The sequence below is a fragment of the Mobula hypostoma genome, chromosome 8 (assembly GCF_963921235.1).
Source record: "Mobula hypostoma chromosome 8, sMobHyp1.1, whole genome shotgun sequence".
NCBI lineage: Eukaryota > Metazoa > Chordata > Chondrichthyes > Myliobatiformes > Myliobatidae > Mobula > Mobula hypostoma.
In genome coordinates, this window is record NC_086104.1 from 128,485,149 (window position 1) to 128,500,058 (window position 14,910).

General features: G+C 44.2%; 1 protein-coding gene and 1 long non-coding RNA gene across 3 annotated transcripts in view; one reads left to right on the plus strand and one right to left on the minus strand.

The window, feature by feature from the left end:
- The window catches only part of chmp7 (charged multivesicular body protein 7), a 33,093-nt gene extending 21,149 nt beyond the window's left edge, over positions 1-11,944 (plus strand). For both annotated transcript variants that reach the window (XM_063056788.1, XM_063056789.1), the window contains exon 10: positions 227-11,944. In XM_063056788.1, the coding sequence (XP_062912858.1) occupies positions 227-279 (53 nt within the window). In that variant the 3' untranslated portion in view covers positions 280-11,944. The remainder of the gene's footprint in view (positions 1-226) is intronic.
- Positions 1-14,910, minus strand: part of LOC134350934 (uncharacterized) — a 31,400-nt gene that overhangs the window by 7,009 nt on the left and 9,481 nt on the right. The gene's annotated exons all lie outside the window — the stretch shown is intronic.

Below are 14,910 nucleotides of genomic sequence, written 5' to 3' on the forward strand. Positions count from 1 at the left end.
TGTTGAAAGCGTACTCAAAGTCTCGGGGTCTAGGAGCTGAAATTTGGGATCACATTCGCTAAATCTATATTGACTGGTACAGGCATGATTGGGGGTATAATTGCCGTGAGTGTTGTAAACTTTTCAGATTACAAAAATAAACTGCTTGGAGAATGTGGGTAACAGTTCCAAAATATCTTTTCATGTTACCTTTTGGAGTTCTTGAAGTTATTGCCTTTGTTTTCAGGTTGTGCGACTGAAGGAGGAAAAGCTGCTATGTCACTGGAACCTGCACAATAAATTCTGCTGCTAGATCCCAGAGCAATCGCTCCCTCACATACGTCCTGAATAACTAGGAAGCCAGTGACATGTGATAACTGTTGCAGTCAGTACTGGAGAAATCTTCCATTCTTCCTGGTTTGCTGTGGGATCTTGCATAAATGGTAGGTTCTTTTGCCCCGAAGAAGAGATCTTGAGTCATCTGGGGAAGAGGAGAACTTTTCGGGTCCATCTCCTTCAGGAAACATTCATTCATTGATTCTATATTGACCACTTTGGCCCAAAATCGGCAGATGTGGGTGCCGGGTCAGGGGCCCATTATTGTGGATGATGTTTAAGGGTTCTTGGAGGGAGGAAGGGGGCTTGTTGCCCTGATCAGCTGCAGACTGCAGTGATCTGATATCAAGTTGCATTTCTCGCCGCCACTCCTGCTGCTAAATAGTAGTTGGGGGAACATTGATGAGAGCAAACCAAGGAAATTGACTGTCCTGTGGCATTTGAAGAAGTAGATGTTCCACTGGATGTTATCACAATGGCATTATTTAACACACTGTACCTGTCCCAGTCTTTGGAATGAGTTCAGTCCATTAAATTTGAGATGCTGCTGGACTTCCAACTTGGTCTGCAGGACATCAGTGTGAGGGTGAATATATCAAGTCCTTGGAAATCTACCACATTAGTATCTGGCAGGGATCCAGGTCTGAGGGGGAGGTTTGAAAGGACTGGATTTTCTGGTACATCACGTGAACCTGTTTGTCATGTGCGTGAAAGATTTCCCTAGAAAATTACTTCCGTTGTCTTCCCCATCTCTGGTTAACTCTGGATAGAATTATGAAGGTGTATTTTGGTCAAATTCATCTAGACTTTTCAATTTTTCTTTCCCTGCAGTTGTGAATTGTGTGTGTTGTGTGAGAAGCCCTCGAGGTATTTAAGAGGACAGCCAGGGTGTGTAGATCTGTGAGGAGCAGCTGGGGAGATGGTTATCCTCACCTTGAGCTGGCTCCTGCTGTATTTTTCATTTACAAATTGTACAGTCCTTGTTGTAAATCTGTTTGTACATGTGTTTTGGTAGAATATATTACTAGCTAAATGTCTGAAATGTAGATGATCTTGAAACCCTTTTATTGCCTGTTTGAAATTTAAAAAAAAATAGATGTGTGCGGTTTCCCTTTGATCTCCCTTTTGTGAAATAACCAATGGTGTACTTCAAGCTCAGAAGTGTCAGTGTAGTGGCTGGAATCAGAAAACGGTAACCCAGTGTTATGGCAAAGGTGTCATTCTCAGCATGGTATTATTTTAACTAGAAGTTCCCTGGAAAGAGTAACAAGATAAAAGAGCAAGTGGAATTTCCTAAAATAAAGTAAGTTGTAAAATTGGATAGTTTTTCAAGATGTAGATCATTCTTTCAAAAATAAATGTGTTAATTTATGATCAATTAAGCTCTTCAGAAGAGTTATCATTGATAGAAGGCAAAGGGGATTGAAGATAATTGATAGAGATGTTCTGTCCACTGGTAGTCTGACCTGATCAATCCCTCCACATTCACTAGTTGTGCTTTCCATGTGTTGTGTCTCTAACAGCCCTCTTTAACTCGTCAGTAAGCTCACTTATCACCATGACAAACTGGGTGTTGTCTTGCCCAAGAGTCTCCCATTCCTTTCCCACCCACTCTGCAACTTAACACTAACCTTGTTCAGTCTGACAGAGGGCCTTTCACCTAAAATGTAGACTCCCTCTTTCCACAGATCTACCTGACCCAGTGAGTGATTCCAGCATTTTCTGATTTGATATAACATCGTTGCTGGGTTTTTTTGCTCAGTGGGTGTGGATATCTGAGGAAGGGGAAACATTTTTACCCTCACTGGGCATTAGAGAAGGGCAGGTTAGTTTCCCGTTGCTCCTTGAGCAGCTCTTAGAGTCATAAAGCACAGAAATAGGTCTCTGTCCTATTTTGTCTGTATTATTCTGCCTATGCTCCATTGACCTGCACCTGGACCATAAGGTGTCTACACCTTCCCATGCATGTACTTACCTAAATTTCTCTTAAATGTTGCAATCGAACCCACATCTACCACTTTGACTGGCAGCTCACTCCACACCCTCACCATCCTCTGAGGGAAGAGATTCCCCTCGTGTTCTCCTTAAATATTTCACCTTTCACATTTAACCTATGACCTCAAGTTCTAGACTCACCGGACCTCAGAAGAAAAAGCTTGCTTGCATTTTCGCTCTCTGCACCCCTCATAATTTCGTATACATCTATGAAATCTCCCCTCATTCTCCTACGCTCCGGGAATAAAGACCTAACTATTCAACCTTGAGCAACATCCTTGTAAATTTTCTCTGTACTCTTCCAATCTTATCCAATCTCTGTACCCTTCCTGCAGGTAGGCGAACAGAACTGCTCACAATACTCCAATTAGGCCTCAGCAACATCTTTTACAACTTCAACATAATATCCCACTGCCTGTACTCCATACTTTGATTTATGAAGCTGTTGTGCCAAAAACTTTCTTTATGTCCCTACCTATTTGTGATGCCACTTTCAACAAATTACGGATCTGTACTCTCAAATCTCTCTGTTCTACCGTACTTCTTTGTGCAAGCCCTACTCCCAAAGTGCAACAACTCACGCTTGTCTCTGCATTAAGTTCCACCTGCCATTTCTTCCAGCAGGTCCAAATCCCACTGCAAGCTTTGATAGCCTTCCTTGCCGTCCACTCCACCCCTAATCTTGGAGTCATCCACAAATATTCTGAAAACAAAATTACTAACAACATTTAATTTTCAAGCAATCAGCCAAAAGTGATTCAAGGATCTGTAGATAATAAAGTTCTATCACCCCTACATTATTACCCCTCTTTGCAGCACCCCTTTGATGTCTCATTTCCTCCTGCCATTTGTTCTCTGCCCTACTCCTTTCCTTTCACCCCACTTCCTCTCTCTCTCTCTTTCTCAGCTCTTAAGTTGCACAGGCAATTCTTGTTTCCTTACAGTAACTGGGAAATATATAAGCATGTTTTATAGCAAAGCTCTTGTGTTTATAATTTGTGCAATTTAATTAAATAAATGTAGCTCTCACTGCTATAGAACACAAGACACAAGGGATTCTCCAAATGCTATGAATCCTGAGCAACACACACAAAATGCTAGAGGAAGGCAGCGTCTATGGAAGTGAATAACAGTTGATGTTCCGGCTGAGACTTCCACCAGGATTGCACAAATTATGTTCGGCAATGGGTGAGAATCATTGCATAGTGCAACAACATCACCCAAGGACTCAGTGCTCCCATTTATTGAAGGTCATTGGATGAGCACATCAAGCCCTTGGATTACATTATTTCAACTGTGATATAAAGGTAGACATAGCAAATTATTCACTGAAGTTAAAAGACCACTGAGAAATTCAGTAATTGACTTGGTGGGTCACACACTCACGGAGCTGTATGCAACCCATTGACTGGTTGCTGAGAGTTGTATGGTTTCTACTTGCAGCTGATGGTGATTTGTGAACTAAGTTTGTTCTTTCTACTATCATCTCATAACATTTTTATCTGTAAACTGTACAGCTCGTCAGAGACTACAGCTGAGAGCTTGTATCAGTAATGAATTTTAACCAAGAATGTATCTAAGACATCTTCAAGGAGCGGTGCCTTAGGAAGGCGGCATCCATCATTAAGGATCCCCACCACCCAGGACATGCTCTCTTCACACTGTTACCATTGGGAAGGAGGTACAGAAGCCTGGAGGCACACACTCAGCGATTCAGGAACAGCTCCTTCCCCTCTGCCATCCGATTTCTAAATGAACATTGAACCCATGGGCACTACCCCTCTACTTTTTTATTTGTTTTTTTGCACTACTTATTTTTACTATTTAGTAGACAGGTATATACTTTTTTCTTCAGTTTTTTTTCTCCATGTTTATTAATCGTGTATTTCATTGTACTGCTGCTGTAAAGTTAACAAATTTCATGACATGTGCCAGTGATATTAATTCTGATAAGCTTTAGGAACATATTGAGGAGCAGTTCCTTCACAGAGGGTGGTGGCCTGAATTTTGTACGGCAAACAGTGTGGAGGTCGAGTCACTGAGCATACATACCAAGATAAGCAGATCACTTTTTGGACACAAAAGACAGCAAGGTGTTCAGGGTCAAAAGAGGAAAATGGTGCAAGTGTCGTAGAGTGGTACAGTATAGAAATGGGCTGCTTGGCCCACCACCTCCATGCTGGTCTTTATTCCTGTCTGCACTAGCACCTTTTGCCTTGATTAGGCCCATATCTTTCTGTGCCTTGCCTATTAAAGTGCGTGTCACTTAAACACCATGACTGTATCTGATTACACCACCTCCTCTAGCAGATTGCCCACATTGCACTCCTCTCTGCCTGACCTTTCCAACTGATCTACATCATACGGTGACCTTAAACCATCTTCCTCACTATCCCCGATACCACCAACTTCTGTATCATCAGCAAACTTACTTAACATTCATGCGTCATTGTTGTTAATGTTCCCATTAATTCCTGAGTTCTTGACTCTGACCTGCATCCTGTTCCGTGGGTGTCCACCAGCTTTGGCCGGTATTGTGGCCATATGCTAAGCAATGAGTTACTAATAAACCTCTGTCTTTCCTCGTACTCTCCAGGAAAATCAGTCCTAGCCCATCCAGCCTCTACAGTTAAAAAATAGTGTTATTAGATGATAGTAGAAAGAACAAACTAGATCACAAGTCATCAACAACTGCAATGAGAAATGAACCATCAGCCCCAAGGGCAGCTTCTATCCCACTGTTATAGGACTAGTACAATAAGATGGCCTCTTGACTTCACAAACTACCTGGTGGTGGCTTTGCACCTTATTGTCTACCTAACCTCCATTTTCTCTGTAAAACTTTATTCTGCATTCTGTTAGTATACTGTGTACTACGTTAATGCATTGATTAGATCTGTATGAACAGTACACAAGACAGGTTTTTCACTGTACCTTGGTACATGTGACAATAATAAAATCACCAGTTTACCATTGTTTTAATTTCAAGACTGTCTTCATATGACAACACCCCCACCATCTCCCCCCCCCCCCCACCACCTTTCAGGAAGGTAAAATTCGCTTAATCTCTTCTCATTGTGTAAAAGACTGCCATCCCAAGAATCACTCTGGTGAACCTCCCCTATATTCCCACAGTCAGCGATGTATCCTTGCTCAGACAGGGAGACCGCGCCTGTGCACAACATGGCAGATGTGATCGCACTAAGATCCCCCACGATCGATAGCTTCGGAACATCCCGAGGTTCCAGGGATTTCAGTTCCTCGGGCAGATTAAATAATATTGGATTGTTCTCATTGGAGGAGGGCACACTGAGAGGTGACCTGCAGGGAGGTTTTCAAATTTGTGCACAGAGAAGGGTGGTCCCAACAGGAGACTGATCAAGGACCACACAGAGGTAAAGTGAATGGAGGAGGAAAAAGCTTTTGTTTTGCACGGGGTGGGGGGGGTGTTTATGATCCAGACTGCAGGTGTAAAAGTTTGGTAGGTGGGGATATAATTGTGGCTATGAAGGAGAACTGGATAATCACAGTCACTCCCTCCCCCCGACAGAAGGCCTCTCGTGTCAACGCCAGCTGAACGAAGGGTGACCCAGCCTCTCCCAGTTGCAAGCTCGCAGTCTGCACAGGACTCTTCAACTACACACACAGGTCATGTCAGAACATGACAATTTATAAACCACTATGCATATCTATCACCCTCGGGGTGAAACGTGTACCCTCCCATCTCCGTTATGGGCCATGCTTTTTACTTCCTCAGTGAGGAAAATAGGTCTGTTCGATATATTCTACCAATGCCTCACTCAATGGAATCTCCCCCCAGCCTCTGTCCCAAAAGAAAGCCCAAGCTTGTCCAACTTTTCCCTTGAGAATGTTTTTCAGTCCTGGCAACATCCTTGGACATCTTATCCTTTCAGGCTTCTGTATCTTCTTTCTGCTGTTTCTTGCCGACGTAGGCAGAGCACTTGCCATTCCAAGCAGTGATGCAATCCAGATGGGATGTTCTCTGTGGTGCTTTGGTAAAAATTAGGATCAAAGGAGATTGTCACATTTCTTGAGCCTCTTAAGGAAGTAAGAGTGCTGGTGAGCTTTGTTGGTTGTGACATATACATGGTTGGACCAGGACTGGTGATGTTTACTCCCAGGAACTTCAAAATTGAAGTGATCACATTGACAAATGCTAAATTTATATAATTTTGATGGGAATTCTCTATAGTCAGGCCCATGACTCCAGGTGAAGGGTTAGGGCATTCAGGACTGTGGGAAGAAGGTATTCTTTACCCAGAGAGTGGTGACTCTTTGGTGCTGTCATCAGTACCTGCCAGGGCAAATGATGGGTACATCTTTGTGTACCTTCTTCAAAGGGTAGTCTATTGGTGATGGTGCCTGGTTGGGGAGAATTGCCATGAGGTTTGTGCTTGTCTGTATGGTAAAGTAGGAACATTGGTTAGGGCAAGTCTGTGTTCCAAGCATTTTGTCAGGAGAAGGACTAAGGTGGAGAGAGCTTTCCCCAATTCCTTCCTTGTCGGTCCTGCATGTTTCCCAGTCTGGCATTGAAGTCACGTAGAAACCTCTCTGCAATGCAGACCCCAGGCTTCAAGAGGGTCAGTAGAGACCTTGGTCTCATCCAGAGGTTCCAGCAACAGAGCTGATGCCCCCCTGGCTGTACTATGTTGAGTATGTGTTTGTGTCTGCTGGTCTGCTGACGGTATCTGCAGTGGAATTCCCTGATGCCAGACAAGCTCATTCTTGATGTTATTCCCACTCTGTGAAGTTGTGTTTTTAACAGAGTATCTGAAGTAAGTGATGGTCCTGCAGAGGATGACTCTGGGAAACAGAGAAATGGCAGAAATTCGTAATAACTATTTTGGATTTGTCTTCATGGAAGAAAGCACTAAGAGTATTCAGAGTCCAAAGTAAGTTTATTATCAAAGTACTTATATGTCACCATATCCAACACTGGGATTCATTCTTGCAGGCATACCCAGTTAATCCAAGAAGCACAATAGAAACAGTGAAAGACTGCACCCAAAGGGACAGAGAACCAATGTGCAAAAGACAACAAATTGTGCAAATACTAAATGAATGAATGAATGAATTAATTAGATGAATGAATGTCAAGAATATGAAATGAAGAGTACTTGAAAGTGAGTCCATAAGTTGTGGGAACAATTCAGTGACAGGGTGAGCGATGTTACCTCCTTCGGTTCAAGAGCCTGATGGTCGAGGATAATAACTGTTCCTGAACCTCATAGTGTGAGTCCTGAGGCTCCTGTACCTTCATCCTGATGTCAGTAGTGAGGAGAGAGCATGGCGTGGGTGATGGGGTCCTTAATGATGGATACTGCTTTCCTGCAACAGCGCTCCGTGTAGATGTGTTCAATGGTGGGGAGGGCTTTACCCGTGATGGACTGGGCTGTATCCTCTACCCTTTGTAGGTCTCAGAGAAGGAGGGAGGAAACTGATCTCTATTATCAGAAATAAAGTAAAAACTAACAGACTGGGCCGTATGCAGCCGAGAAAGTGGCTATAGTGATGGAGAGCGTGTGACTGCCATCGACCGTACTCATGTAAGTTCTACAGAGAACAGAAGGAGAGAGAAGATGGCGGCGCAGCTCTCCAGTGAAACAATATCGTATTTGTAAGTAGGATGCTGTGCACAATTCTGATTTGATGGAGACAGACGTGAAAAGGCACAGAGGAACATCTGGAGAAATTTCTGAAATGCCCAGTTCGCTCCAAGAATCTCCGGAGGGAAGGCCCCAAACTCCCCAGCTTTGCCTGCTGCTGGCGACCAAGGCTGAGGTCGAAGCGTTCAGCAGAGATGGTGCTCGGTACTCGGTGTCGGGGGGCTGATCGGAGCTCGAAGTTTTCAGACGACTCAAGAGTCGGACTGTGGTCGGGCATGGCAGGGAGAGTTTTCTTCCTTCTCCCATCTGCGTGAGATGTGGGACTTTCGAGAGACTTTAACTTTTTTACTGTGCTCACAGCCTGTTCTTCATCAAGTTACGGTATTGTTGCACTGTTGTAACTATATGTTATAATTATGTGGTTTTTGTCAGTTTTTCAGTCTTGGTCTGTCCTGTGTTTCTGTGATATCACACTGGAGGAATATTGTATCATTTCCTAATGCATGCATTACTAAATGACAATAAAAGAGGACTGTGTGTCCTCATAATCTAATATTCAGATAGGGACATGAATATGGGGAAGATGGAGAGATACGGACATTGTGTGGGTAGGAATGATTTGTTTTGTTGTTTTTTATTATTAGCTAGTCTGGCACAACATTGTGGGCTGAATAGCCTGTTCTTGTGCTGTACTGTTCTATGTTCTATGGGATCATTGACCAGCTGAAGGGCTGGACTGGGTGTTATTACCGAGAAGCGATGGAAGTATCGGAACAATAAAATTAGCAAGAGGACAGCTTAAGAGCTGGCAACTTTAAAAGTGAATAAATTATCAGGCCTGGAATAAAACAGGCTCTTAAAATATTCTTTGGTCAGAAGATGCCGACGTAGCTCAAAGAGGGATTCAGGAGGAGAGCAAGTGGCTCCTGCCGGACTGGTGGGTAGACAAAGGTCTGAGGGATGGCTTCAACCACAGTTTAGAGAGGCTCATGTAAATCGGGGAGATCCAAGATGCACTGACACAGGATTAGTGTCCGAGCTTTGGAAGGTGTCAAAAGTTATTCCTTTAGCCAAGAAAGGGAGTAGAGATAATCCTGGGAGTTATAGACCAGTGAGTCTTACTTCAGGTGTGGGCAAATTATTAGAGAGGATTCTTGGAGTCAGGATTTATGAGCATTTTGAGAAGTGCAGTCTGATTTGAGGTAATCAACATGGCTTTGGGAGGGACAGATCATGCCTCACAAGCCTGATTGAAATTTTTGAGGAAGTGACAAAACATATTGATGAAGGCAGATATGTAGATATGGTATGAATGAATTTTAGTAAGGCATTTGACAAAATTCTCCATGGTAGGCTCATTTAGAAAGTCAGGAAGCATGGGAGCCAGGGAAATTTGGCTGCATGGGTTCAGAATTGGCTTCCCACAGAAGGCAGAGGGTCAGTGGCTCGTGAGGTTCCACAGGAACCTCTTCGTGATTCTTATAAATGACTTGGATGAGGAAGTGGAAGGGTGGATTAGTAAGTTTGCAGATGACATAGAAGTTGGTGGTGTTGTGGATCATGTAGAGATTTGTCGTAAGTTACAACAGGACATTGACAGGATGCAGAGCTGGGCTGAGAAGTGGCAAGTGGAGTTCAATCTGGAAAAGTGTGAAGTAATTAATTTTGGAAATTCAAACTTGAAGGCAGGATACTGGATTAATGGTGGGGTTCTTAGCAGCGTATAGAAACAGAGGTATCTTGGGGTCCATGTCTTAGGATCCCGTAAAGTTGCCAAGCAAGTTGATTGCACGGTTAAGAAGGCGTATGGTGTTTTGGCATTCATTTGTCGGGCGTTTGTGTTCAAGAACCGCAAGTAATGTTGCAGTTCTATAATCTCTGGTTAGACCACACTTAGAGTATTGAGTTAATTTCTGGTCACCTCATTATAGGAAGGATGTAGAAGCTTTAGAGAGGGTGCAGTGGAGATTTTACAGGATGATGCCCGATTAGAGAATGTGTATAATGGGGATAGTTTGAGCAAGCTAGGGCTTTTCTCTTTGAAGAGAAGGAAGATGAGAGGAGACTTGATAGAGATGTACAAGATGATAAGGGGCATCATTTGAGAGGACAGCCAGAGACGATTTCTCAGGGTGTAAATCGCTAATGCAGTGAATCATGATGTTAGGGGTGATGGTGGTAGAGGCAGATAAATTGTGGACATTTAAGAAATGGCTAAGTATGTGGATGACAGAAAAATAGAGGGCTATGTGGAAGGGAAGGGTTAGATTGAACTTAGAGTAAGTTAAAAGGTTGACACAATATTGTGAGCCAAAGGGCCAGAATTGTGCTGTATGTTTGATGTTCTATGCAAGGTCATGTCTGACCAACAGAATTGATGTCAGGCCAGCTCAGGCAGGCACCTTCCAGTCTCCATCCAGCTAACAGGAGTCACCTGCCATTCATCACCTGCAGCCTATTTAAACGCAGCTCTCACCCATAGTCATTGTTCACCCATCGAACCAGCCAGTCTCGTCCAGTTGCTCCAAGCCTTCAGTTACCTTGTTGCCTGTTGTGTTAAGTATCTGTTCTCTCTGGTTTTGTGACCCCTTGGAGTTTGTTATTTTGCAGTTTATTATTAAAGTTATCACTCACCGCTAAATCCCCTCTGCTGCTCTGCATTTGGGTCAAACCTGCTCTACATTTCCTAGATGTAGGGGAGTCTAGAACAAGAGGGCACGACTTCAGGATTGAAGGATGTCCTTTTAGAACTGAGATGCAGAGAAATTACTTTAGTCAGAGGCTGGTAAGTATGTGGAATTTGTTGCCACGAGTGGCTGTGGAGGCCAGGTCATTGGGTGTATTTAAGGCAGAGATCAGTAGGTTCTTGATTAGTCAGGGCATCAAAGGGTATGGGGTGAAGGCAGGGGGAGTGGGGATGACTGGAAGAATTGGATCAGCCCATGATTGAATGGCAGAGCAGACTCGATGGGCCGAATGGCTTCTGCTCCTATATCTTATGGTTTTATGACCACCAGAACCTCATATCCATTCAACAGACCTACCAACGAAACCCACATCAGGCTCATTGTGCCCTCTTTTTTGAGCGATTCAACTTCACCATCTCAACTTGGATTTTCAGAAGGCCTTTGACGAGGTGCCACACGTAAGGCTACTTAACAAGTTTACAGAAAAGAGACTGGCATGGATAAAGCAGTGGCTAATTGAGTGGGATTGAAGGGAGCCTTTTCTAGTTTGCTGCTGGTGATTAATGGTATTCCACCGGGGTCTGTGTTGGGACCACTTCTTTTCATGTTATATGTCAATGACTTGAATGATGGAATTGATGGCGTTGTTTGCAGATGATACAAAGATAGGTGGAGGGCCAGGTAGTTTTGAGGAAGTAGAGAGGCTGCAGAAGGACTTATAGCTATTATTCTCCATATTAAAAAAATCCCTGAACTTCGATAGATTCCAGCCTGTAACTCTCACTCAGGTATCTGTTGCATTTAATTAGGTCCCTCATGGTAGGCTAGTCCAGAGGATTAGGGCACACAGGATCGTACACAGGTGGGTTAGTAATTTTTAGAATTGCCTTGGCTTTGAGAGTGCCTGTGTTGAGCTTGAAGTGCAATTTTTGAGGTCGTAGAGCTGAGGCTTTGATTGTGAAAGTTATGATTGATTGAGGTTTTTCCACTTTAGTCTTCACTCATATGCATCAGAATGAAGGTTAGGGCAGTGGTTTGCTCAGCCGGCAGGATATGGGAGATCAGAGGGACTGCCTGTGACCCTGAAGACTACATCTGTGGAAAGGATGTCCAGTTGTAACTCTTTGTTAACTGTGTTAAGGATCTGGAGGTGGAACTGAATGTACTTAAGATAATCAGGGATGCTGAGAGCATCATAGATAAGAATTTTAGTGAGGTGGTCACAACTGGAGTGCAGGCTGCAGGTAGTTGGGTGACCACAGGAAAGGCCAAGGAGGCAGGCAAATCATACAGGATTCCCCTATGGCCTTTCCCCTTGAAAACAAGTACACCGTCAGTGGGGGGGGGGGACGACCATTCAGGAGAAAGCAACAGCAGCCAGGTCTGGCTCTTGGGCCTCAGCAGGAAAGGGTGAAAACAGGGAGGACTATAATGATACGGGACTCTGTGGTTGGGGGACGGGCAGCTAGGAGGTTCTGTGGCCACAAAAGGGATGACAAGATGATGTGATGTCTCTCTGGCGCCAGGGTCAAAGATGTTCTGAGTAGTTTCAGAACATTGTCGGGGGGGAGGGTGGGAAGCCTGATTTCATGGTGCATGTTGGCATAAATGACACAAAAGAGGTGAAAAGCATGTCCTTGAGGTTAGTAATCTCTACTCCTGGGCCACGAGCTAGTGAGGGTAAAAACAAGAGGATACGACAGGTGAATGTGTGGCCAGACAGATGGTACAGGAGCCACTGATTCAGTGTATTGGACAATTGGGATCTTATAGATTCGCAGAGTCATAGAAAAGTACAGCACAGAAACAGGCCCTTTGGCCCATCTAGTCCATGCCAAGCCATTTAAACTGCCTACTCCCATTGACTGGCAACTCCATACCCCTGCCATCCATGTACCTATACAAACTTCTCTTAAACAATGAAATCGAGCTCACATGCACCATTTGTGTTGGGAACTCATTCCACTCTCTCATGACCCTCTGAATAAAGAAGTTTTCCTTCATTTGCCCCTTAAACTTTTCACCTTTCACCGTTAACCCATGACCTCTAGTTATAGTCCTACATAACCTCAGTGGAGAAAGCTTGCATGCATTTACTCTATCTATACCCCTCATAATACCTCTTATCAAATTTCCTCTCTATCTTCTACGTTCCAAGAATAAAGTCCGAACCTATTCAACCTTTCCTTATATCTCAGGTCCTCAGTGCCCTGCTGTTCACCATGTAAGATCTACCCTGGCTGGCCCTACCAAAGTGCAACACTCACACTTGTCTGCATTAAATTCCATCTGTCATTTTTCAACCCATTTTTCAAGCTGGTCCAGTTCCCACTTCAAGCCTTGATAGTCTTCCTCACTGTCCACTACACCCCCAATCCTGGGGTCATCCGCAAGTTTGCTGATCCAGTTAACCACATTATCATCCAGATCATTAATCTAGATGGCAAACAACAAAGGATCCAGCACCGATCCTTGCGGTACTCCACTAGTCACAGACTTCCAGTCAGAGAGGCAACTATTTACTATCACTCTCTGGCTTCTCCCGTAAAGCCAATGTCTAATCCAATTTACTACAAGCCACTCAACCTTTCTGATCAACCTCCCGTGCGGGATCTTGTCAAAGGCCTTGCTGAAGTCCATGTTGACAGCTTCCATTGCCTTGCCTTCATTAACTTTCCTGGTAACTCCCTCAATAAACTCTATATGATTGGTTCAAAATGACCTAGCAGACACAAAGCCATGCTGACTATCTTTAATCATGTCTATCCAAATACTCATATACCCAGCTCCTTAGAATACTTTCCAATAACTTTCCCACTACAGATGTAAGACTCACTGGCCTATAATTTCCTTGTTTATTTTAGAGCTTTCTTAAACATTGAAACAACATTGGCTGTCCTCTGCAACACACACAAAGTGCTGGAGGAACACAGCAGGCCAGGTGTCGGCCCAAAACATTGACTGTTTACTCTTTTCCAGAGGTGCTGAGTTCCTCCAGCATTTTCAGTGTATTGCTTTTAGTTTTCCAGCACCTGGAGATTTTCTTATGTTTGGTTACTCTCTAATCCTCTGGTGCTGCACCTGTCGCTAAGGATGGTTTAAATATCTCTGCTAGGACCCCGGCAATTTCTGCACTTTACTCCCACAGGGTCTGAGGGAACACCTTGTCAGGCCCTGGGGATTTATCCACCCTTATTTGCCTCTCGACAAAAACACTTCCTCCTCTGTAATCTGTACAAGGTACATGGAGTTGAGGCTGCTTTGCCTCGCTTCTATAGATTCTGTGCCCATCTCCTGAGTAAATACAGGTGCAAAAAAAATCATTTAAGATCTCCCCCATCTCTTTTATGTGGATTGTCATTCTGATCTTCCAGAGGACCAAATTTGTCCTTTGCACCACACTCATCTTTTTGATTCCTGACCTTGTCTGAGGTCTTAATAACATCTTGTCTAGGACGTAGGTGACCTGTACAAGATGGACTGGTTGCACCTGAACTGGGAGGGGGTGAGGGGGGGGAGGAGGTGAGTGCCAATTTCTTGGCAGGCAGCTTTTCTAGTACTACCAGGGAAGGTCTAAACTGGATTGGTGGGTGTTCTAGCCTCTAGAGCCACAGTTCTTTTTGTATTAAGTTTGCTTGATATGATCTTTATGTCATTTCCTGTGCGGATTGGCTTTGATTCAATTTGAAGCACAGTTTCAGCCCTTTGCTTGGTGTGCTGTTGAAGCACAACATTTGAAACGTATTGAGAAAGCATCTTCCGTCTGCGAGCAATTTTTCCCTGAGGAGAGACAGATCAATTACAACATTTAAGAGAGGAGGAGGAGATGGCGGCGCGACGCAGCACACGCGGCCACTTCGGTGGTGATGTCTGTTATTTGTCAAGTAGGGGACAGTGCACAATTCTGATTTGATGGAGACAGATGTGAGAGTACGGAGGAACATCTGGAGAAACTTCTGTAATGCCCGCTTCGCTGTCACTGTTACTGTGTGGCCTGGAATTTCCTCCAGAGAAGGTCTCGAATCCTCGGCTTTGCTTGTTTCGGCGGCTGGGCGAGGTCGAAGGCACTTGGCAAGGATGGCGCTCGGGAGGATGTATCGGAGGGGCTGGTCGGAGGCTCAAAGTTTTCGGATGGACGGACTCGGTGTTGGCTGTGGTCGGCGCCTGGAGGTTTATGGCAGGGAGTTTCCCCCTTTGCCACCTGCTACTGGGGACTCGGGAGTCGATCAACTCGGGACTTTGAGACTTTATTTACTGTGCCCATGGTCTGTTCTTCATCAAATTAT